Source organism: Delphinus delphis, chromosome 17 (genome assembly GCF_949987515.2).
Source record: "Delphinus delphis chromosome 17, mDelDel1.2, whole genome shotgun sequence".
NCBI lineage: Eukaryota > Metazoa > Chordata > Mammalia > Artiodactyla > Delphinidae > Delphinus > Delphinus delphis.
The window spans coordinates 73,318,518-73,340,653 of record NC_082699.1 but is presented as its reverse complement, the minus strand read 5'-3'; the positions used below and the strand labels follow the sequence as shown (position 1 = coordinate 73,340,653).

The window sequence follows — 22,136 nt, the reverse complement described above, 5'->3', positions numbered from 1 at the left end:
AATCCTCCCAGAGGAAACTTGAAAACAGAGATTCTGCAAAGATGGTACCTCACCTATTGAGGGATGAACAGAAGTAGTGGAGGTGACATTTATACCCCCCCCCCCCCCCCGATCTCCCATCTTTGAACGGGAGTTGCACCATCACACATTTTGAGGAAAATAGGAGCTGCTGGTGAAACATCGTGTTTCCAGAACGGGCAACAATATCCACAGTGGAAATCTCCAGCAAACCCAGCACTCGGAAAGATGCCTGACGGGAAAGCACAGGTGCAGAGATTGCCGATTGTGTCTTTTTTCTTACCACCTGCAGCAGCAGCCAGGGTCATTCACACACTGCCATGCAGTTCTCAGACTTTATCCTTGAACTACCTGTCACATCTTTTCTTTCCTTAACTAATTTGGTGCCAGTTCCTGAGCCCCTTCTGGGGAAGGTAGCCTGACTGTTTCGTTCTTGTACTGTTGTTGTTTTCACGTTTTTAAAGTTAAAGTATCACACACATACAAAAAATGCATAATTGGTAAGTGTTCCACTCAGTGGATTATCACAAAGGAAGCACAGCGTGTAACCACATCCTAGGATGAGACACGAACATTGCCAGCCCCTCAGGAGCCCTCCTCACCCATCCCCCCAGCTGTTCCCCTTCACTACTCCTCAAGGTAGCTACTACCCAGACTTCTAACACCGGAAGGTGATCTGTCCTGTCTTTGAACTTCGTATAAACTGATTCATATAAACGTGCTCTTCTGTGTCTGGCTTTTTCCTTTGCACGTTAAATTTGTAAGGTTCATCTGGGTTGTTGTGATTTTGACGTTTAACCTCTGGGCCTCTGGATCAAATAAAAATTCCATAAGTAACTGAGATTCTAAATTCTGTAGTTTGTAACGGGGAAGACTTTGTACCTTCAATTAGCTTTTCTCATTGTGCCGGTGTTTTTGCAGTAAGCTTGGAGTGCTTCCCTCAAAAGAGTGTTTCTCCAGAGGGTGGCGTGGCTCTGCTTTCTTTTGTTCTCCTTACTGATGAGGATTGGCTCAGAATGACTTCTGACTGTTTAGAAAGGTTCAATCCTAACTCAGAAGACAAGAAATGACCACCCTGAGATGATTCACAAAATTAGGCCACTGTCTTTTCTGTGCAAAGAGGAGGGGCAGAGATGCCTCAGTCAGTGTACAGCTAGTCAAGGCTGGCCGGTGTTTTAAAGACAGTGCACTCTTTTGAGCTTCAAGTTTGGGAACCACTGATATCACTTTATTGTTCCACATTGAAAGACCCGTCTTCTGGACTGTGGGCAATAGCAAATGGGATCCAACATCCCAGCCTTTCAAAGATGGGTGCTAATTTACCAGAAATGCTTTTCTGTTACACAGAAAACATTAAAACCACAGTCACAAAAATCTAACCCCTTCCTACAAGTATGCCCACAATTCTATCACACAACAAATGAATTATTCTTTAAAAAAATTTTTTCAACCTTTATTCCTGTTCAGATGGAATGATTACATAGTTGTGATTAAAGGATAAATATCATTCTTTTAGCTTTAAAATTACTATTAGTTTTTGTTGCTGTAGAGTCCATGAATAATACATTTAAGAGGTGCATAATGTTCCATTAAGGTGGTGATCCATGAGTTACGTAACCATTCTCTTATTTTGGGGCAATGTATTGTTTTCTTTTTTCCTCCCGTTATTACAGCTTATGTTGCAGGGAATGCTTTCTTGCATTAATTAATTAATGCAAGAATTAATTCCTTAGGACATATTTCCAGGAGCAGGGTGGCTCTTTCGTTTTGGTGGTTTGAATCACGCATTGCACGGCCAGCTTACTTTTCAAAAAAATTGTACCAGAAACATGACAGTGTTCTCACTGAACTCTTTCATTTTTGCATGATATTAAACAAGTTCAGTTTCTTAGTTTAATGGATATCAGACCTTACCATTTTATTATACTTTTTAGGGATTTGATAATCATGAAATCGATCAGGTGAATTAGAGGATTAGCTGGATTACAAGAGTAACGTGCATGAGGAATTTGTAACATTGACGGGTTCATAGCGCTGTGTGCAAGTGTTTGCTGTCATTGGACTTCTTTTGATTAATTAAGTCGGATTTAATCCTCTCTTGAGTGCATTGTTTGTTCGTGTCCTTTTTTATGTCTTTGCCTTGAGGGGTCTTGGCGTTTTATATTCATGCACCCACTGATTCATTCAACAGCTGTATTTGCTGGGACTCTTGCTTGCCATTGTGAGAAACTCATTTGAGGTCACTGAAACAGAAAAGGGACGTTTATTATATCCTACAGAGACAGCGATCCTTGCGTTTTCCGTTGCTTCTTCACAGGACTGTCCTCACCTCCTCTAACTGTGGCTGGACCCCGTCGACCTCTCACCTTCACTTGACCACAGAGGCCTTCCCTGCTGCCTCAGCCCCGTGGCCACACCCTGTCCCGGCCTCCTCACCCTCCACGGCCCCGTCCGTTTCCCCCATAGCCCATTGTGATTTGTAGTGATTTATTTGCTTCTTGTCCTTATAGGCTGTGAGCTCCATGAGGGCAAGGGCTCCGCTGTCTGCCCGCTGCTGTGCTCAGGGGTCCGGCCTGGTCCCCGCACACAGTGGCCCCTCAGGGAGTGCTTGCTGAGTGGATGTCTTCGTCACTCACCTTTGCTCATCTCTGCCTCCTTGTTCTGACGTTCTGTCTCTGTCTCCCTTTGCAGACTGGTTTGTGTTCTTATTTCATCCACAGATTGAAAATATAATGACCAATAGCTTCTGAGTTACATGCTTCAGATCCCGACAGTTCAGATTCCTGGCTCAGCTTGGGTCACTGGTCCACAGCGGTCCCATCACCTGTGGCTGGGAGGGCAGGGATGGTGGGCAGGGCCGTATACAAGGCTCTGGTGGTGCCCTGTGTGATGGTGGTGGCTGTGGGGAGGGAGAGGGCACATGGCTGAGCAGACATCCTGCTGGGACGGCCCCGTGACTTGCTGCTAGCCTCATAGCTGGCATGCTCTCGCTGCCGGGCACAAGGATGTGGAATGAGAAGTCTACTGTCCCTGTCCCCAAAGTACCTGCAGCCCACCGAGGGTGCCAGGTGAACCAACCAGCGATGAATTGGTGAGCCACTTGGAATTAGGCACTTCGGATACAGCAGCGGGTAGTACGAACAACAACCAAAGCAGAAACGAAACACCCCACTGTCATGAAGCTGAACGAGAAACAAGATAAATCAATAAAATAGGGGGTATATCACAGTTGAGATATGAAGAAATATCTTAAATATTGAGAAAATTGAGATATGAAAATATGAATGTGAAACGGTTCAGTTTCAATATGAAAATGTTACAAGATGAGGGATGTAACAAATGAATCAGTAAAGGAAGATGGGGATGGTCATGGAAGAGAAACCAGCCAGCAGAGCATGGAAGGAAGGGCACCCCAGGCCCCAGAGCAGCAAGTGCAAAGGCCCGGAGGTGGCGTGAGTGTGCTATGTCCCTGGGGTGGAGAGAGGGGGGCGAGGGTCACGGCTGAGCACAGGAGGTAACGGGGAGGGTCCCATCAGCCATTGCCAGGTGGTCACGGCTTGCTGTGGGTGGAGACAAGGCCAGAGCAGTTGCTGGGGGCAGGGTGCGGAAAGCCTTCTGTGAACTCTTTGATATTATGTTACTTACATGTTATCATTTTCCTTTCTCTGTTTGTATTCTTTCTATTTTAAGGAATATTATCTCAGGCTGGCTTAACTGGACCTATCCTTGGATTGTCCCCGAGCGTGTCAGGGAGGTCAAAACACTGGGATTTGAGGGGTGCTGCCCCAGTGGCCGTGGCAGAGCAGGGTCCGCTGCTGGGTCACCTGCACACACCCTCAGCCTCTTCTCTCAGGGGACCACTTTTCGGGTGCTTGCCGCCCAGAGTCTGAGCCCATCCTGGCAGCAGGCAGAGGTTGCCTCCCCATTTTTCTAGTGGGGACACACTGAGCAGCAGGGAGGAATAAACCCCGGGCCTCACAGGTGAGCTGGCCGGGGCTGCAGGAGAGCGCCCCTCTGCTGCCACACTGGTGCTTCCCGGGGCCGCCACCCTGCGGGACCAGGCTTTATGCGTGTGGTTCATATGTGCCCCTTTTGCTGTTGGAAATTCTTTGTTCCCTTTGGGGAAATCATGCCATGTCCTTCTTAGCCAAGAGGATTCTTACGGAGCCAAGTCAGAGCTTTGGGGTCCAAATCCAGGCTCTGCCACCGACTGCTTCACAACCTGGCAAGTTGCTCAGCTTCGTGTTCCTAGTCCCTCATCCATAAGAGGGGTGCCCTGCCTTGCCTCCCCAGGTTCTGGGCAGCGCGAGGAGATCAGACACGCCATGTCCTGGCACAGCTGCTGACGGCCAGCAGCTCGCTACGTAGAGCTAGCCGGGCACATTGTGTGCAAAATGAATTAAGTTTTTTAAAACGTCCACCTCATTTTTTCTTTGTCATCATTCCCTTCTTTTCCTGGGCTGCTCTATGACTCACATCCAATACAGCCATTTGCTGTGCACCTACCAGCCCTTTGAGGTCACTCTAACCTCGGGTAAATACTGCGTTTTCTAGACAATTCTCCCTGTGATTCTCAGGAGTATCTTGATAGAAAACAGTCTGATAGTCTCAAATCATTACATTTTTATGAGTAGTCATGCATCTCTATTGCATTATTTTAATTAGGCAGCAAAAGATTATGTCAAGCGCTCTCCCAGCCTGTTCGGTGGGGGGGCGTCATTGGTCGCTGAAAACATTTGTAATATTTATTGCCTGCACTCTGACGCCTCATAAGGGATGGCTTTTAAGAGCTGCCTTCTTTCCTTGTCTCTGGCGAGCCCCGGGAGTATATTCATAAAAGGTTGACTGTGGACCTCAAACGAGGTGATGCCATTTATTCATTTCAGGCACTAATCATTTTTAGCTTAATCTCCTACTCTTTGATCCAAGTGTATTGGTAGTGAGTGAAAATATTTATCAACGTGGATATCAGCTTTCCTCCCCGCATGGTGCCAGTGGGGAACCTAGACAGCATTCTGCTCAGGCTGCCTGGCACAGTCATGATGTATTTAGGCGAGTCACACACCAGTGGAGAAGTATGGGTGTCCGAGTTTATACCCGAGATGTGTAGCCATGCATAGCCCTTCTGTTTGAAAAAGATGGTACTGTGTTCAAGGGAAGGTGTTAACTGCGCTCTAATTATGACTTTTCTGCCTTACACATGAAAAAGTGTTCCTCATACTTTGGACTTGCAGAATTAGTGGAATCTAGAGTTTGGGGGTCCTTCGCCTGGAATGATAGGTACAATTGCAGTATTAACATGTTTATATTATTGTTTCCCTTTGCTGCTGCTATTGAGAGCATTGGTCAAGTAAGATGTACAAAGTTTCCTTTTTGCTTCTTGCCCAGCTCAGTTTAGTAGAATGCACAGAATATGTTCAGTGTGTGCCAGGCGCTCAGGCACTAGGAGTGCCAAGATGACTTCAGACATGGTTCCTGCCGATGGGAGGCCAATGGCAGGTCATGACCATGCTGCAGGGCCAGGGCGTGGACAGAGTGTGTGAGAGTGTGTGTGGGAGCTTCAGGGGGCTGGCTCTTAGCCCGCTTGTACCAGAGATGTTGTTCAACTGGAGTTTTGAGTTAAAGTGAAGAATGACCACATGCCAAGAGACAGTGCATCTCAGGCATGGAAGATGTTAGCAGAGGCTCAGGGTTCTTGGACTGCAAAGGCAAAACAGGAAGTCAGAGAGAGGGATCGGGGGGAGAGTTACTTTGATTTTGGGTGCCTTCCATGCCATGCTTTGGAACTTCACCTTTGATCTGTATTTGGAGTCATTGGTGGGCTGTGCAGCAAGGGCTGTGGACGAGTTTGTGTGTTAGATCAAGGATGGAGGATGGGGCATCAGGATGGATGGATGATGGATGGAGGGGGGGGCAGTGGGTGGGTGATAGATGGACGGGAGGGTTGCCTGAAAGAAAGGAAACCAATTCATTTGAGCAATGGCTTTTGCCGTTGTCCAGGAAAGAAATGAGGAGGGCCTTAACCAGTGTGGAGGTTTTAGAAACAGAGAGAAATAGAAAAATACTGGGAGTTGAAGTCAGGTGCTAAAAAAATAAGGTGAGTGAAGTTGGGGTCATGGAGATGTTGAGGAAGGCTACTGGATCTCTGACTTAGGTGATCAGGTGGGTGATAAACTAGGAATGCTGGAGGTGGAACCCATGTGATGGGTGAGGCAAAGAGTCCAAATTAGGACATTTGGGACAGCTAAGCAGTAGTCCAGCAGACAGTTGAAAACTCAAATCTCAAGTTTAGGGAAGGGTAGAAGGTGTAAAAGTATGCGTAGAAGGTGTAGATTTTGACCTCAAAGGTTTACATGCAAGGATGCCTGTAGAAGAAGAGCGGGTGTGTGGGCTGGAGCAGTCTGGGACCTCTGTGTGAAAAAGCTGTAGATGGGAGAGAGTGTTTCCGGGATACACAGAACGAATAGAGAGGCACGGAGAGGCAGTAGTGGCGTGGCGTCAGAGGAGCAGAGGGTTTCCCAAGTGCGGTGTTAGCAGAGCCACGTGCGGTAGAGTCCTGTCAAATAAGGACTGAAGTCTGCCATTGGCTTGGCGTCATGGAGGTCCCTGGTTACCTTGGCGAGACAGATTATGGGGCAAGCTGGTGTCACCTGCCAGTTTTGGGGTGGGCTCAGGAGTGGCTAGAAAAGGAGCATGGAGGCTGCAGAGGTGGACAGCTTTTTCACCCAGCTCATCTGGGAAGGAAAGGTGTGAGAGGTTCCCGGAGGGAGCCAGTGTTTCTGTGGCACCACGTGCAGTGACTGTGGTCATTGCTGCCTCCGGAGGCTTAGAGCCATTAGAAGCTGTGTGGTGAGCATCGCTGCTGTGAGAAGTGGGCCATATTTTTATTTGGTTGCACGTTTGTATTATTGCAAGTTGAGGTTTTATTTTTGCTCCTCAGGGGTAAAAAATGTAGCGTGCCCCATATATCCATTGATTTAACATGTGGGCTTGTTTATCACATTACTGCATGTTTATAAATTACTGAAACATTAATCCTCTCAAAAGACCCACGTTTCACACTTCTCTGTCGTTTTCTCTCTAGCATCTCCTGAAATCTGCCTTTTAACACTCTACGAGTTCCAAAACACAGATCTCTTCTCTTGCTGAAGGGCATTCTGCAGGTGCTGTTGGCTCTCGGGATGGCGTCCACACTCCTAGGGAGACACTGAGGCCCCTGGCGTCCGGCCCCCCAGCCTCCCCTGGGCTAGACGGAGCATACTGCCTTGCGGCTGTGCACTTCCTTGCCAGTTCCCCCTGACGTTCTGGACACCCCCGACGGCACGGGGCCTCTTCGTGCCTTCATGCACGCTCCACTCACACGCAGGGGCTGCGAGCCTGACGGTGCTCACCTTCTTCTCCCTTCTTTTCAGGGAAGCAGTTCAAGTGCGCGGTGTGTGACTACACAGCAGCCCAGAAGCCACAGCTGCTGCGGCACATGGAGCAGCACGCCTCCTTCAAGGTAAGTGGGCTCGGCGCTGGAGCGGGTATTCAAGTTGGAAGCGCACCGCTCTTCAAAATAAAGACGGAGGGAACCTCCTTTCATTGTTTTGGAGCGTCCCCTTCCCTTCTGGGCCTGCTCAGCCAGTGCACGTGGAGTCTGGGGCGTGGCTCGGCTGACTGCATGCCCTCTCCTTCTGCAAGTGTAGCGCTTCTCTGTACTTTGGGGACCAAGTCCAGGAACAGAGTGTAAGAGGACACAGACTAGAGAAAGGCACCCTCTCCCTGTAAAAAAAATGGAGTGATTTAGAGCAAAGAGTACGTGCTTTAAGGACAAGTGTGTGCTGTCAGATCCTGGATTGTCTCAGGTGAACCCCTGATACGGCAGGTGTGATGATGCCCGGTTGGCAGGCGCTTGTAAGAGCTGGAAATGGCGCTCATGTGCCCGCCACGGTGCTAGCGTGTAACAGGGGCTCGGGAGACCGTGGCTTTCCTTATTCTTTTAATACGTCCAGTTGATGTCTCTTTCATGTAGATGGTAATATGCCCTTGGCCACTGCTTATGGTGCAGTTACTGACGGCAAGAACTCTGGTCCAGTGAATTTGTTTAATAATAAATTCTGCTCAGCCCTCAGCAGCTTGACCCTTAAAATCGATGCTCTTGCTGCTGGCCCGTGCATGTGAAGGTGGGAACACGATGCTCTGAGATGTTTGTTGGAATCGTGTCCACTGCTAAGTCCCAGAGGGCGGGAGGCAGAACGTGGAAGGACCCTGGGCCACCACACTCAGAGGTGCGTTTATATTTATTGAGCATCTGCTGTGTCCCTGCACTGTGCCAGGAGCTTCACCCCCTCAACTCTGATCTCCACACAGTAGATATCATTGCCCGGATTGGACAGCTGAACAACCTGCATCTCACATAAGTTAAGTGACCCCCACGAATCTTTCCTCGATGCCCATATCCACGGGCTTCAGTCGCCGTTATAATAGTGGCCAGCCTATGCCGTCTGTCACCCCTTCTGAGGTACGAGGACCCTCCCTGATGACAAGCTCATCTGATGCTCAGAACAGCCTTGGGATGAAGTGACTTGAAGCCTCATGATCTCTCCTCTTGTAGTTGAGAAACCAGGTGGCTCGGGGGGGATGAGGGCTCATGTGCTTTGACTATCCAGGAGGTGAGAGAATGAGAGCTGGGGCTTTGCCTCCGAGCCCTAGGTCTGAGCGTCTCTTACCAGATCTTCTCAGTCCCTCACTGATGGCAGAAAGGGGGCAGTTGGGGAACCTGAGGCTGCTGTGCCTGTCGCTTCTGTAGCTGCTTTCAGGTCTGCACTGAACACGAGTTTCTCAGGTGAGACCCACGCGTCACCCAGCAGGAGTGCTAAGTGTCTCAACTGGGATGTTCCATGTTTGCATACTTTGCACATAATTAAAATTAAGAGCTTAATGTTGCATCCCACCTCTCATAGATGTGTTTCTCTGGGGGACTCTGGATTTTCTTAGACTAGTGCAATTGTAGGACTAGAGGATGCAGAGTTAGGGCAACTCTCACTTTATAGATGAGAAATGTAGACCCAGGGAGGTTGATTTCTGTCCTCGCTGTTTCAGAATCGGAGCTAGACTTCTCATTCATTCCTCAGTTTCCGTGTGGAGCATCTTCCCTTCCTAACCAGACACAGCAGACAGTCTCTCTGCCCTGAAGTCCTCATTGACTTGTTCCTCAGATTTGTGGAATCTTTGGTTTGTGTGCAGAAGTGCATTTGGGGGTGATTTGATTGAAGGTGTCCCTCTCACGTGTGGTTCTCAGCTTTTTCCTGCCATCACATGATTGTACTCTGGGGCCTCGGGAGCCCGACTAAGCTGGGCCCTGGGTCATGGCCGGTTTCCCACGGCCTCTCCGTGGATGTAGGGGTCCCCCTGCTGAGCGGTGCCCTAGCTGCGGATGAGATTCAGCCTGAATGAGAACCACTAATTCAGCCCTGGGCTTCTCCCTTCCTCCAGATCGGGATGCTCTTCTTGTACACATGCGTGTAAGTCGTGCTTCTCGGTTAACTGGGGCTGATGAGGCAAAATGAAATTGATTCCTGCCAGCCACCCTCATCCTAACTGTAATTGCCCTTTCCCTTTCCTCTCTGTCCACCCCTGTAGTAGTTTTCCATTACTGTTCTGATAAATTACTCCAGCTTTGTAACTTAAACAGCACAAGTTTATTGTCTTATAGTTCTGTGGTTCAGAATTCCAGCACAGGTCGCACTGAGCTAACACGCAGGTGACGTGTTCTTTCTGGAGAGGCTCTAAGAGAAAATCCATTTCCTTGCTCTTCTCTGGCTCCTACAGGCCGTCCGCACTCCTCGGCTCGTGGCCCCTTCGTCTTGTCTTCAAAGCCAGGTGAGCATCCCTCATTTCTCTCCTCCTCTGACTCTCCTCTTCTGCTTTCCTCTTCCAGTTTGAACGGACCCTGTGATTACAGCACACCCACTTGGATAACCCAGGACAATGTCCTTATCTTAAAGTCAGAGGATCAATAACCTTAATTCTAGCTGTAGTCTTAATTCCTTTTTGCCACATAAGGTTCCAGGGATTAGGACATGGTCATCTTTGGGGAGGGCATTTTTCTGCCCACTGCATTCCCTCACTCTTTTTTCTTCCTTTCACACCTCTCTGTGTGGTAGAAATTTTCATCCATATCAGAAAATATGCAGTATGCATCTCCTGCATTCCCTTTTCCTACCCACAGCAAACATTATGAAGAAATCAAGCGTCACTATTTTACTGATCCGAGATGAGACTTCAACATCTTGGGCAAATACTGCTAATCCATTGCAGTTGGCTTCCTAGAGGAAACCAGTTTGCCTTTCCAGATCTGGATGTGTAATTTTCAATATATAATTTGTGTCAGGAAACACTGTAATAAAGGCAAACTCCTGTATTGCCTTTTAAAATTACATGGTGTCATTCATGTGTTTATTTTAAGAATAAAATTAAAATGTATTCACTAAATAAGATTTAGAAATGCTCTTTGGTTCTCTTCCTTGGGGGAATTTTTGGATATATTTTTAGACATGGTTGAGGTCACACTGTAAATGAGCATTTTTTTTTGATGGAGATTAAAATGTCAGCTTTATCAGTGATGAAGCTCTACTGGAGAATGTGGCTTAGATGAGTGGCCAGATGGTTTGCTGAGAATACTTCACTTCTGAGTTAGAATAACCTCACAGTGAAAGGCCAGACGGGGGCACCTACATACTTTAGGCATTATAAATATTGCCTCTTTTCTTTATCCTCATTTCATAGGCCTTTTTTCATTTTATGAAAATACATTTATTAACTACTTTTAATGGCTGCATAAGGATGAGTATCATAGTTTAACATTCCCCTCATAATTGGGCAGTTTGGTCGTTTCCAGTTTTTGCTGTTATAAAGAACCCTACAGTGGACATCATACCAAAAGCATTTCCATGTCACCCTAAAATCCAAAGACTATGAAACTCTGGGCAAAGCCCACCAAACCACTGAGGGTTCACAAACAGTGAAGGTGTTATATGTGCTTCTTAAATAACATGCATTCCCTAGGGTGGGGTTGACACAGTCAACCTTAAAGATGTGCCAGAGAAGATGCTCGGACGAGAGGAGCCAGTGCTGAGCCAGGAGTCTCTAAACAGGAGCAGTCTTGTTCCCTTGGGCCAGCTGTTCAGCCCTCTGCTTTTTGCACATAAACAAGCCGCATGCCGTTCTGTAAGCAATGTGATCACCAGGCAGACTCACTTGTGGAGTTTTCTCCATTAGGCTCATATGAACCCATAACTCTGCTGATAGAAATGTTCTCAATCATAGGGCTGGTGGATTCTGTGCCAGTCTCCTTGTACATCAATAATAAAAAGTGGCTTTATTTAATTTAAAAACATTTTGAAATAATTTTAGACTCACTAAAAGTCTCGGAGTTCCTGTGTACCTAGCACCCACCTTCCCTTGGTGATAACATCTTTAGCTATAGTATATTGTCAAAAGTAGGAAATGGACTTTGTGACACTACTATTAACTAAACTGTAGACCTTATTTGGATTTTACCAGTCTTATCTATTTTTTTAAATTTAGAAACTATTTTTAAAAGTAGTTTTAGGGGAATTCCATGGTGGTCCAGTGGTTAGGACTTGGCGCTTTCACTGTCAGAGGTCCGGGTTCAATCACTGGTTGGGGAGCTAAGATCCCACAAGCCATGCGGCACAGCCGAAAAAAAAAACCAACAAAAAAACCCCCCCAAACTACTTTTAGGTTCATAGCAAAATTGGGAGGAAAATATAGAGACTTCCTATATACCACGTGGCTCCACTCCCCCTCCACATACAGCCTCCCCCATTTTCAACATCCCTACCAGTGTGGTACATTTGTTACAATTGATGAACCTATGTTGATATATCATAATCACCTGAAGCCCATAGTTAGTATTTGGGTTCACTCTTGGTGTTGTACATTCTACGGGTTTGGACAAATGTATAATGACATATATCCACAATTACAGTGTCATACAGAATAGTTATACTGCCCCCAAGATCCTCTTTGCTCTGCCTATTAATCCCTCTCTTCCCTCTGCCTCCTGGCAACTTCTGATCTTTCTGCTGTCTCCATAGTTTTGCCTTTCCCAGAATGTCATACAGTAGGAATTGTACAGTATGTAGCCCTTTTAGATTGGCTTCTTTCACTTAGTAATTGCATTTAAGGTTTCTCCTTGTCTTTTCATGGCTTGATAGCTCATTTCTTTTTAACACTGAATAATATTCCATTGTCTGGATGGACCACAGTTTATGCATTTATCTACTAAAGGACATCTTAGTTGCTTCTAAGTTTTGGCAATTATGAATAAGGCTGCTGTAAACATCCATTTGCAGGTTTCTGTGTGGTCATACGTTCTCAGCTCCTCTGGGTAAATACCAAGGAGTGAGATGGCGAGATTGTATGGTAAGAGTATGTTTAGTTTTGTAAGAAACCCCCAAACTCTCTTCCAAAGTGACCATGCCTTTTGTACCACGGTAGCTGTGCCATTTGGAAGTTCATTGAGATTCTGTTTGGCACTTGAAAATTTCTGAGAGCAATGAGATCTTGCAGAAAAACACAGGCTTTTAGAACAAGACAGACTCAGGTTTAGAACTAGACAGACTGTGCCACTTACAGGCTGTGTTATTTAACTTCTTTATACAATTTTATTGTTTGTAAAATGTTGATGGCAATATCTGTCTCCTGGTATTGAAGATATTAAAGGCAATATCACTTTTATGAGAAGTGGATCTGGTACATGGTAGATGATCAAAAAATGTTGGCTCTCTTTTCCCTCCCCTGTCTCTTAAAAATGACTCCAATTCCTAAAAGAACCAAAGCAAGGATTATAAACCAGTCTAATCATGCTTTCAATTTATGTTTGTAAATCACTCATTCTAAATATTTCCCAGGTGTTGTGTTTTCCTTATATATATTTTTAGATGTTGGTGTTGTTTTACTTTTGTTGTTGCTTATGGCTTTGGAGTTAGGCAGATAAGGATCAAAATCTTAATGCCACTACTTACTAACTAGCTGATCTTTGGGGATTTTGATCCTTCGCCTTTTTGGGCCACTGTCTCCTTATTTGAAACTTGGGAACAATGATACCATTATTTCAAGGGCTACATTAAGAAGGAGAGGTTGATTTGAGGGAGCAGATTAGAAGGAATGTGCCCCCATTGCTTTGGACAGACCTGGACCATCAGCCCTGTGCAGGCCAGCTCCAGCGAGGAGGTGCTGTGAGGGCCTCAGGCTTGCTCTCTTGGTAACAAGAGCTGGGGGGCTTTCTTTTTAATGGGAGCAGCTCTGGCCTCCTGCCACCCTTCCCATCAGATTAATTCTTCTCTTTCCGTAAACCTGGAGGCCAGACCAGCATCCTTGACTATACCACATTCCCATGTGGCTCTGAGGCAGAGGCTCTACAAATCATAGTCTGCCAGCCACTGCACTGGGTTTTGAACTGTGTGAAGGAAAGGTCCTATCTGAGTTTTTATATAAAGTGTGTTCTTGTAAATAGCATATAGCTGGATCTTGTTGTTGCCTGTATGTGTGTGTGTGTGTGTGTGTGTGTCCACGTGCCCGCACACAACCAGTCTGACAATCACTGCTCTTTAATTGGAGTGTTTAGTCCATTTACATTTAATGTAATTTTTGACATGTCTCACTTGAAAAGTATGGTCTTGGTGTTTATTTTCTCTGTCATGTCAGTTCTTTGATCCTGTCTCCTCCTCTTCTGGCTTCTTTTGGGTGAATCAGGTAGTTTTTAGTATTCCATTTGACTTTTTCCCCTGAGAGTAGAGCTTTTCTTTTTCAGGTAAATTTTAAATTTTAGAACAGTTGTAGAATTACAGAAAAATTGTTATGGTAATATGGAGAGTTTCTGTGTTCCACATACCCAGTTTCTCCTGTTGTTAGCATCTAACATTTACAATAGTACCTTTGCTACAACTAATGAACCAATATTAATACATCATTAACTAAAGTCCATATTTTATTAAGATTTCCTTAGATTTTACCTAATGTCCTTTTCCTGTTCTAGGATCCCATTAGGGTCCCATATTACATTTAGTCATGATGTCTTCTTAGGCTGCTTTTGGATCTGACAGTTTCTCAGACTTTCTCTGTTTTTGATGACCTTGGCAGTTTTGAGGAGTACTGATGAGGTATTTTATTGTATAGCCCTCAATTAGGATTTGTTTGCTTTTTTATTTTTAAATAAATTTATTTATTTTATTTATTTATTTTTGGCTGCATTGGGTCTTCGTTGCTGCACACGGGCTTTCTCTAGTTGCAGCGAGTGGGGGCTACTCTTCGTTGTGGTGCATGTGCTTTTCATTGCAGTGGATGCTCTTACCTTCTCTTGTTGCGGAGCATGGGCTCTAGGTGTGTGGGCTTCAGTAGTTGTGGCACACGGGCTCAGTAGTTGTGGCGCATGGGCTTAGTTGCTCCATGGCATGTGGGATCTTCCCGGACCAGAGCTCAAACCCGTGTCCCTTGCATTGGCAGGTGGATTCTTTACCACTGTGCCACCAGGGAAGTCCCTGTTTGCTTTTTTTTTCTGTTTGCTTTTTAACTATACTTTCTTTGTTTGTTGTTGTTGTTTTTCTTTTTTCTTTTTAGTTATTGCTGTGGACATCACACTATGCATCTGTATTTTAACACATTCTAGCTAGCTGCAAATATACTGTTTTATGAACAATGGAAGAACCATGAATCATTATAGTTCACGTTACACCCCTCCTACCCTTTGGGTTCTTGTTGTCATGCATATCACTTCTCTTTGTGTTCTAAACTCCTCAATATAGTGTTATTTTTTGGTTTAGTCAGTATTTAAAATATATGTAAGAAAATATAATCTTAAAAATGTCTTTTGTGTTTACTTACATATTTAGTCTTTCTGGTGTTCTTTATTTTTTTCCTGCAGGCCTAGCTTCCATCTGATAAATTTTCCTTTAGTTTGGAGAACTTCTATTGGCATTTGTTATATATATCTGTTTTGCTGGAGTTGAATTATCTCAGCTTTTGTCTATTCGGAAATTCTTTGTCTTCATTTTTGAAGAACATTTTGATGACTATACATTTCTAGGAGGACACCACTCTAAAGATGTTGTCCCATTATGTTTTGTCTTTCATTATTTCTAACCCTTATCATTTCCCCCTATATGTAATGGTTCTTTTTCCCCTCTGGTTTAGATTTTTCTCTTTTTCTTGGTTTGTTCATCATATTAACATCATTATGTTTAGGTGTGGTTTCCTAGTGTTTACCTTGCTGAGATTTTGGATCTGTGGGTTGATATCTTTCAGGGGGTTTGGACCATTCTCAGCCATTATGTCTTTACGTATTACTTATGCTTCATTTGCTTCCGTTTTTTCCTCTAGGACTATAATACCTCATATATTAAACTTTTTGATATCTCACAGCATTCAGATGATCTGTCTCTTTTTCTGTCTCTAATTCTTTCTCTTTGTGTTTCAGTTTATATGATTTGTATTGATCTTCAAGTTTACTTATCCTTTCTCTCATGTCAGTTCTGCTATTTAGATACTCAAATGACTTATTCATTTCTGAGTTTTTTTGATTTATAGCATTGACACTTAGTTATTTTTTATAATTTTTTTCTCTGCCAAAAATTATCAGTTTTTCACACGTTTTCCATTAGAGCCTTTAACTTATTTATCATTCTTTAAATGTTTCTGTCTAATAATTTCAATATCTGAGTGATCTGTCAATCAGTTTCTATTGACTTTTTTTCTTGAATTGGGTCACGTTTTCTTCTTTGCATATATCATAATGTTTACCTGGATGCTAGATACTACGTGTCAAAGAACAGTAGAGGCTGTTGTCCATGGGAAAGTAAATGCCTCTTTGTATCAGGCCATTAGAGTGGGGACTGTACAGAGAATAGCAGGCCTGACTGCTGTCCTTTCAAAGCTGTAATTGCGAACTTGGCCCTTGGTTGGTATGTGGTTGTTGAGGCAGTCCTGTTTCTCTCTGGCTTTCTGCTCCTTGCAGAGCTTTCTCCCCTCTCTGCCCAGCCCGACCTCAGGAGAGCCTACAGTGTACTTGGTGAAGGCTTCGTACCTTTGATGAGGATGGTGGTGGACTTTCTCTTCCCCGACCTGCTCCAGCCCTGGAGTCCTTGCTGTGTTTTCTGTGCACCCACTGTGTGCCAGGGCAGAGGATGTTGGGATGAAGCCAGGTCTCTGTCTGCCCGGCTCACGGATCTTGGGAGAGCCACCGTGCATAAAAAGCAACAGCAAGTATGTTAACTGCTGCAAGAAAGTTAGGTACTAAGCTCTGTAGGAACCCAGAAGACCAGCTAACTAATTATTACAACACTATCATATTTTATTTTTTTTATTTTTTTATTGGAGTATAATTGCTTTACAGTGGTGTATTAGTTTCTGCTTTATAACAAAGTGAATCAGTTATACATATACATATGTTCCCATACCTCTTCCCTCTTATGTCTCCCTCCCTACCACCCTCCCTATCCCACCCCTCCAGGCAGTCACAAAGCACCGAGCTGATCTCCCTGTGCTATGCGGCTGCTTCCCACTAGCTATCTACCTTACGTTTGGTAGTGTATATATGTCCATGCCTCTCTCTCACTTTGTCACAGCTTACCCTTCCCCCTCCCCATATCCTCAAGTCCATTCTCTAGTAGGTCTGTGTCTTTATTCCTGTCTTACCCCTAGGTTCTTCATGACATGTTTTTTTTCTTAAATTCCATATATATGTGTTAGCATATGGTATTTGTCTTTCTCTTTCTGACTTATTTCACTCTGTATGACAGACTCTAGGTCTATCCACCTCACTACAAATAGCTCAATTTCGTTTCCTTTTATGGCTGAGTAATATTCCATTGTATATATGTGCACATCTTCTTTATCCATTCATCCGATGATGGACACTTAGGTTGTTTCCATCTCCAGGCTATTGTAAATAGAGCTGCAGTGAACATTTTGGTACATGACTCTTTTTGAATTATGGTTTTCTCAGGGTATATGCCCAGTAGTGGGATTGCTGGGTCATACGGTAGTTCTATTTGTTGTTTTTTTAAGGAACCTCCATACTGTTCTCCACAGTGGCTGAATCAATTTACATTCCCACCAACAGTGCAAGAGGGTTCCCTTTTCTCCACACCCTCTCCAGCATTTATTGTTTGTAGATTTTTTGATGATGGCCATTCTGACTGGTGTGAGATGATATCTCATTGTAGTTTTGATTTGCATTTCTCTAATGATTAATGAAGTTGAGCATTCTTTCATGTGTTTGTTGGCAGTCTGTATATCTTCTTTGGAAAAATGTCTATTTAGGTCTTCTGCCCATTTTTGGATTGGGTTGTTAGTTTTTTTGTTATTGAGCTGCATGAGCTGCTTATACATTTTGGAGATTAATCCTTTGTCAGTTGCTTCATTTGCAGATATTTTCTCCCATTCTGAGAGTTGTCTTTTGGTCTTGTTTATGGTTTCCTATGCTGTGCAAAAGCTTTGAAGTTTCATTAGGTCCCATTTGTTTATTTTTGTTTTTATTTCCTATTCTCTGGGGGGTGGGTCAGAAAGGATCTTGCTGTGATTTATGTCATAGAGTGTTCTGCCTATGTCTTCCTCTAAGAGTTTGATAGTTTCTGGCCTTACATTTAGGTCTTTAATCCATTTTGAACTTATTTTTGTATATGGTGTTAGGGAGTGATCTAATCTCATACTTTTACATGTAGCTGTCCAGTTTTCCCAGCACCACTTATTGAAGAGGCTGTCCTTTCTCCACTGTACATTCCTGCCTCCTTTATCAAAGATAAGGTGACCATATGTGCGTGGGTTTATCTCTGGGCTTTCTGTCCTGTTCCATTGAGCTATCTTCCTGTTTTTGTGCCAGTACCATACTGTCTTGATTACTGTAGCTTTGTAGTATAGTCTGAAGTCAGGGAGCCTGATTCCTCCAGCTCCGTTTGTCGTTCTCAAGATTGCTTTGGCTGTTCGGGGTCTTTTGTGTTTCCATACAAATTGTGAGATTTTTTTGTTCTATTTCTGTGAAAAATACCAGTGGTAGTTTGATAGGGATTGCATTGAATCTGTGGATTGCTTTGGGTAGTAGAGTCATTTTCCAATCCAAGAACATGGTATATCTTTCCATCTATTTGTATCATCTTTAATTTCTTTCATCAGTGTCTTATAATTTTCTGCATATAGGACCTTTGTCTCCTTAGGTAGGTTTATTCCTAGATATTTTATTCTTTTTGTTGCAGTGGTAAATGGGAGTGTTTTCTTGATTTCACTTTCAGATTTTTCATCATTAGTGTATAGGAATGCCAGAGATTTCTGTGCATTAATTTTGTATCCTGCTACTTTACCAAATTCATTGATTAGCTCTAGTAGTTTTCTGGTAGCATCTTTAGGATTCTCTATGTATAGTATCATGTCATCTGCAAACAGTGACAGCTTTACTTCTTCTTTTCCTATTTGGATTCCTTTTATTTCCTTTTCTTCTCTGATTGTTGTGGCTAAAACTTCCAAAACTATGTTGAATAAGAGTGGTGAGAGTGGGCAACCTTGTCTTGTTCCTGATCTTAGTGGAAATGCTTTCAGTTTTTCACCATTGAGGACGATGTTGGCTGTGGGTTTGTCATATATGGCCTTTATTATGTTGAGGAAAGTTCCCTCTGTGCCTACTTTCTGCAGGGTTTTTATCATAAATGGGTGTTGAATTTTGTCAAAAGCTTTCTCTGCATCTATTGAGATGATCATATGGTTTTTCTCCTTCAGTTTGTTAATATGGTTTATCACATTGATTGTTTTGCGTATATTGAAGAATCCTTGCATTCCTGGAATAAACCCCACTTGATCGTGGTGTATGATCCTATTAATGGGCTGTTGTATTCTGTTTGCTAGTATTTTGTTGAGGATTTTTGCATCTGTGTTCATCAGTGATATTTTCCTGTAGTTTTCTTTCCTTGTGACATCCTTGTCTGGTTTTGGTATCAAGGTGATGGTGGCCTCGTAGAATGAGTTTGGGAGTGTTCCTCCCTCTGCTATATTTTGGAAGAGTTTGAGAAGGATAGGTGTTAGCTCTTCTCTAAATGTTTGATAGAATTCGCCTGTGAAGCCATCTGGTCCTGGGCTTTTGTTTGTTGGAAGATTTTTAATCACAGTTTCAATTTCAATGCTTGTGATTGGTCTGTTCATATTTTCTGTTTCTTCCTGATTCAGTCTTGGCAGGTTGTGCATTTCTAAGTATTTGTGCATTTCTTCCAGGTTGTCCATTTTATTGGCATAGATTTGCTTGTAGTAATCTCTCATGACACTGTATCTCTGCAGTGTCAGTTTTTACTTCTCCTTTTTCATTTCTAATTCTATTGATTTGAGTCTTCTCCCTTTTTTTTCTTGATCAGTCTGGCTAATGGTTTATGAATTTTGTTTATCTTCTCAAAGAACCAGCTTTTAGTTTTATTGATCTTTACTATTGTTTCCTTCATTTCTTTTTCATTTATTTCTGATCTGATTTTTATGATTTCTTTCTTTCTGTTGACTTTGGGTTTTGTTCTTCTTTCTCTAATTGCTTTAGGTGCAAGGTTAGGTTGTTCGAGATGTTTCCTGTTTCTTAAGGTAGGATTGTATTGCTATAAACTTCTCTCTTAGAACTGCTTTTGCTGCATCCCATAGATTTTGGATCGTCGTGTCTCCATTGTCATTTTTTCTAGGTATTTTTTAATTTCCTCTTTGATTTCTTCAGTGATCACTTCGTTATTAAGTAGTGTATTGTTTAGCCTCCATGTGTTTGTATTTTTTACAGATTTTTTCCTGTAATTGATATCTAGTCTCATAGCGTTGTGGTCGGAAAAGATACTTGAAACAATTTCAATTTTCTTAAATTTACCAAGGCTTGACTTATGACCCAAGATATGATCTATCCTGGAGAATGTTCCATGAGCACTTGAGAAAAATGTGTATTCTGTTGTTTTTGGATGGAATGTCCTATAAATATCAATTAAGTCCATCTTGTTTAACGTATCATTTAAAGCTTGTGTTTCCTTATTTATTTTCATTTTGGATGATCTGTCCATTGGTCAAAGTGGGGTGTTAAAGCCCCCTACTATGAATGTGTCACTGTTGATTTCCCCTTTTGTGGCTGTTAGTATTTGCCTTATGTATTGAGGTGCTCCTATGTTGGGTGCATAAATATTTACAATTGTTATATCTTCTTCCTGGACCGATCCCTTGATCGTTATGTAGTGTCCTTCTTTGTCTCTTCTAATAGTCTTTATTTTAAAGTCTATTTTGTCTGATATGAGAATTGCTACTCCAGCTTTCTTTTGGTTTCCATTTGCATGAAATATCTTTTTCCATCCCCTTACTTTCAGTTTGTATGTGTCTCTAGGTCTGAAGTCGGTCTCTTGTACACAGCAAATATATGGGTCTTGTTTTTGTATCCATTCAGCCAATCTGTGTCTTTTGGTGGGAGCATTTAGTCCATTTACATTTAAGGTAATTATCGATATGTATGTTCCTATTCCCATTGTGTTAATTGTTTTGGGTTCGTTATTGTAGGTCTTTTCCTTCTCTTATGTTTCTTGCCTAGAGAAGTTCCTTTAGCAGTTGTTGTAAAGCTGGTTTGGTGGTGCTGAACTCTCTCAGCTTTTGCTTGTCTGTAAAGGTTTTAATTTCTCCATCAAATCTGAATGAGATCCTTGCTGGGTAAAGTCATCTTGGTCGCAGGTTTTTCTCCTTCATCACTTTCAATATGTCCTGCCAGTCCCTTCTGGCTTGCAGCATTTCTGCTGAAAGATCAGCTGTTAACCTTATGGGGATTCCCTTGTGTATTATTTGTTGTTTTTCCCTTGCTGCTTTTAATATGGTTTCTTTGTATTTAATTTTTGACAGTTTGGTTAATATGTGTCTTGGCATATTTCTCCTTGGATTTATCCTGTATGGGACTCTCTGTGCTTCCTGGACTTGATTAACTATTTCCTTTCCCATATTAGGGAAGTTTTCAACTATAATCTCTTCAAATATTTTCTCAGTCCCTTTCTTATTCTCTTCTTCTTCTGGAACCCCTATAATTTGAATGTTGGTGCGTTTGATGTTGTCCCAGAGGTCTCTGAGACTGTCCTCAGTTCTTTTCATTCTTTCTTCTTTATTCTGCTCTGCTGTAGTTATTTCCACTATTTTATCTTCCAGGTCACTTATCCGTTCTTCTGCCTCAGTTATTCTGCTATTGCTCCCATCTAGAGTATTTTTAATTTCATTTATTGTGTTGTTCATCATCGTTTGTTTCATCTTTAGTTCTTCTAGGTCCTTGTTAAACGTTTCTTGCATTTTGTCTATTCTATTTCCAAGATTTTGGATCATCTTTACTATCATTATTCTGAATTCTTTTTCAGGTAGACTGCCTATTTCCTCTTCATTTGTTAGGTCTGGTGGGTTATCTTGCTCCTTCATCTGCTGTGTGTTTTTCTGTCTTCTCATTTTGCTTATCTTACTGTGTTTGTGGTCTCCTTTTTGCAGGCTGTAGGTTCGTAGTTCCCGTTGTATTTGGTGTCTGTCCCCAGTGGCTAAGGTTGGTTCAGTGGGTTGTGTAGGCTTCCTGGTGTAGGGGACTAGTGCCTGTGTTCTGGTGGATGAGGCTGGATCTTGTCTTTCTGGTGGGCAATTCCACGTCTGGTGGTGTGTTTTGGGGTGTCTGTGGACTTACTATGATTTTAGGCAACCTCTCTGCTAATGGGTGGGGTTGTGTTCCTGTTTTGCTAGTTGTTTGGCATAGGATGTCCAGCACTGTAGCTTGCTGGTCGTTGAGTGAAGCTGGGTGCTGGTGTTGAGATGGAGATCTCTGGGAGATTTTCGCCGTTTGATATTATGTGGAGCTGGGAGGTCTCTTGTTGACCAGTGTCCTGAAGTTGGCTCTCCCACCTCAGAGGCACAGCACTGACTCCTGGCTGTAGCACCAAGAGCCTTTCACCCACACGGCTCAGAATAAAAGGGAGAAAAAGTAGAAAGAAAGAATTAGTAGATGTAGAAAGAAGGAAAGAAAGAAAGGAGCGAGGGAGGGAGGGAGGGAGGAAGGAGGAAGGGAAGGAAGGAAAAAAAGAAAGAAAGAAGATAAAGTAAAATAA

At 43.2% G+C, this 22,136-nt stretch overlaps 1 protein-coding gene across 2 annotated transcripts in view; it reads left to right on the top strand.

Annotated features, from left to right (window-relative positions):
* The window catches only part of ZFAT (zinc finger and AT-hook domain containing), a 183,945-nt gene that overhangs the window by 101,058 nt on the left and 60,751 nt on the right, over positions 1 to 22,136 (top strand). Inside the window, exons 11-12 of one of the 2 annotated variants that reach the window (XM_059995225.1) lie at positions 7,431 to 7,519; positions 9,832 to 9,882. In XM_059995225.1, coding sequence (XP_059851208.1) covers positions 7,431 to 7,519; positions 9,832 to 9,882 — 140 coding nt within the window. The remainder of the gene's footprint in view (positions 1 to 7,430; positions 7,520 to 9,831; positions 9,883 to 22,136) is intronic. The other variant, XM_059995226.1, reaches the window with a different exon arrangement.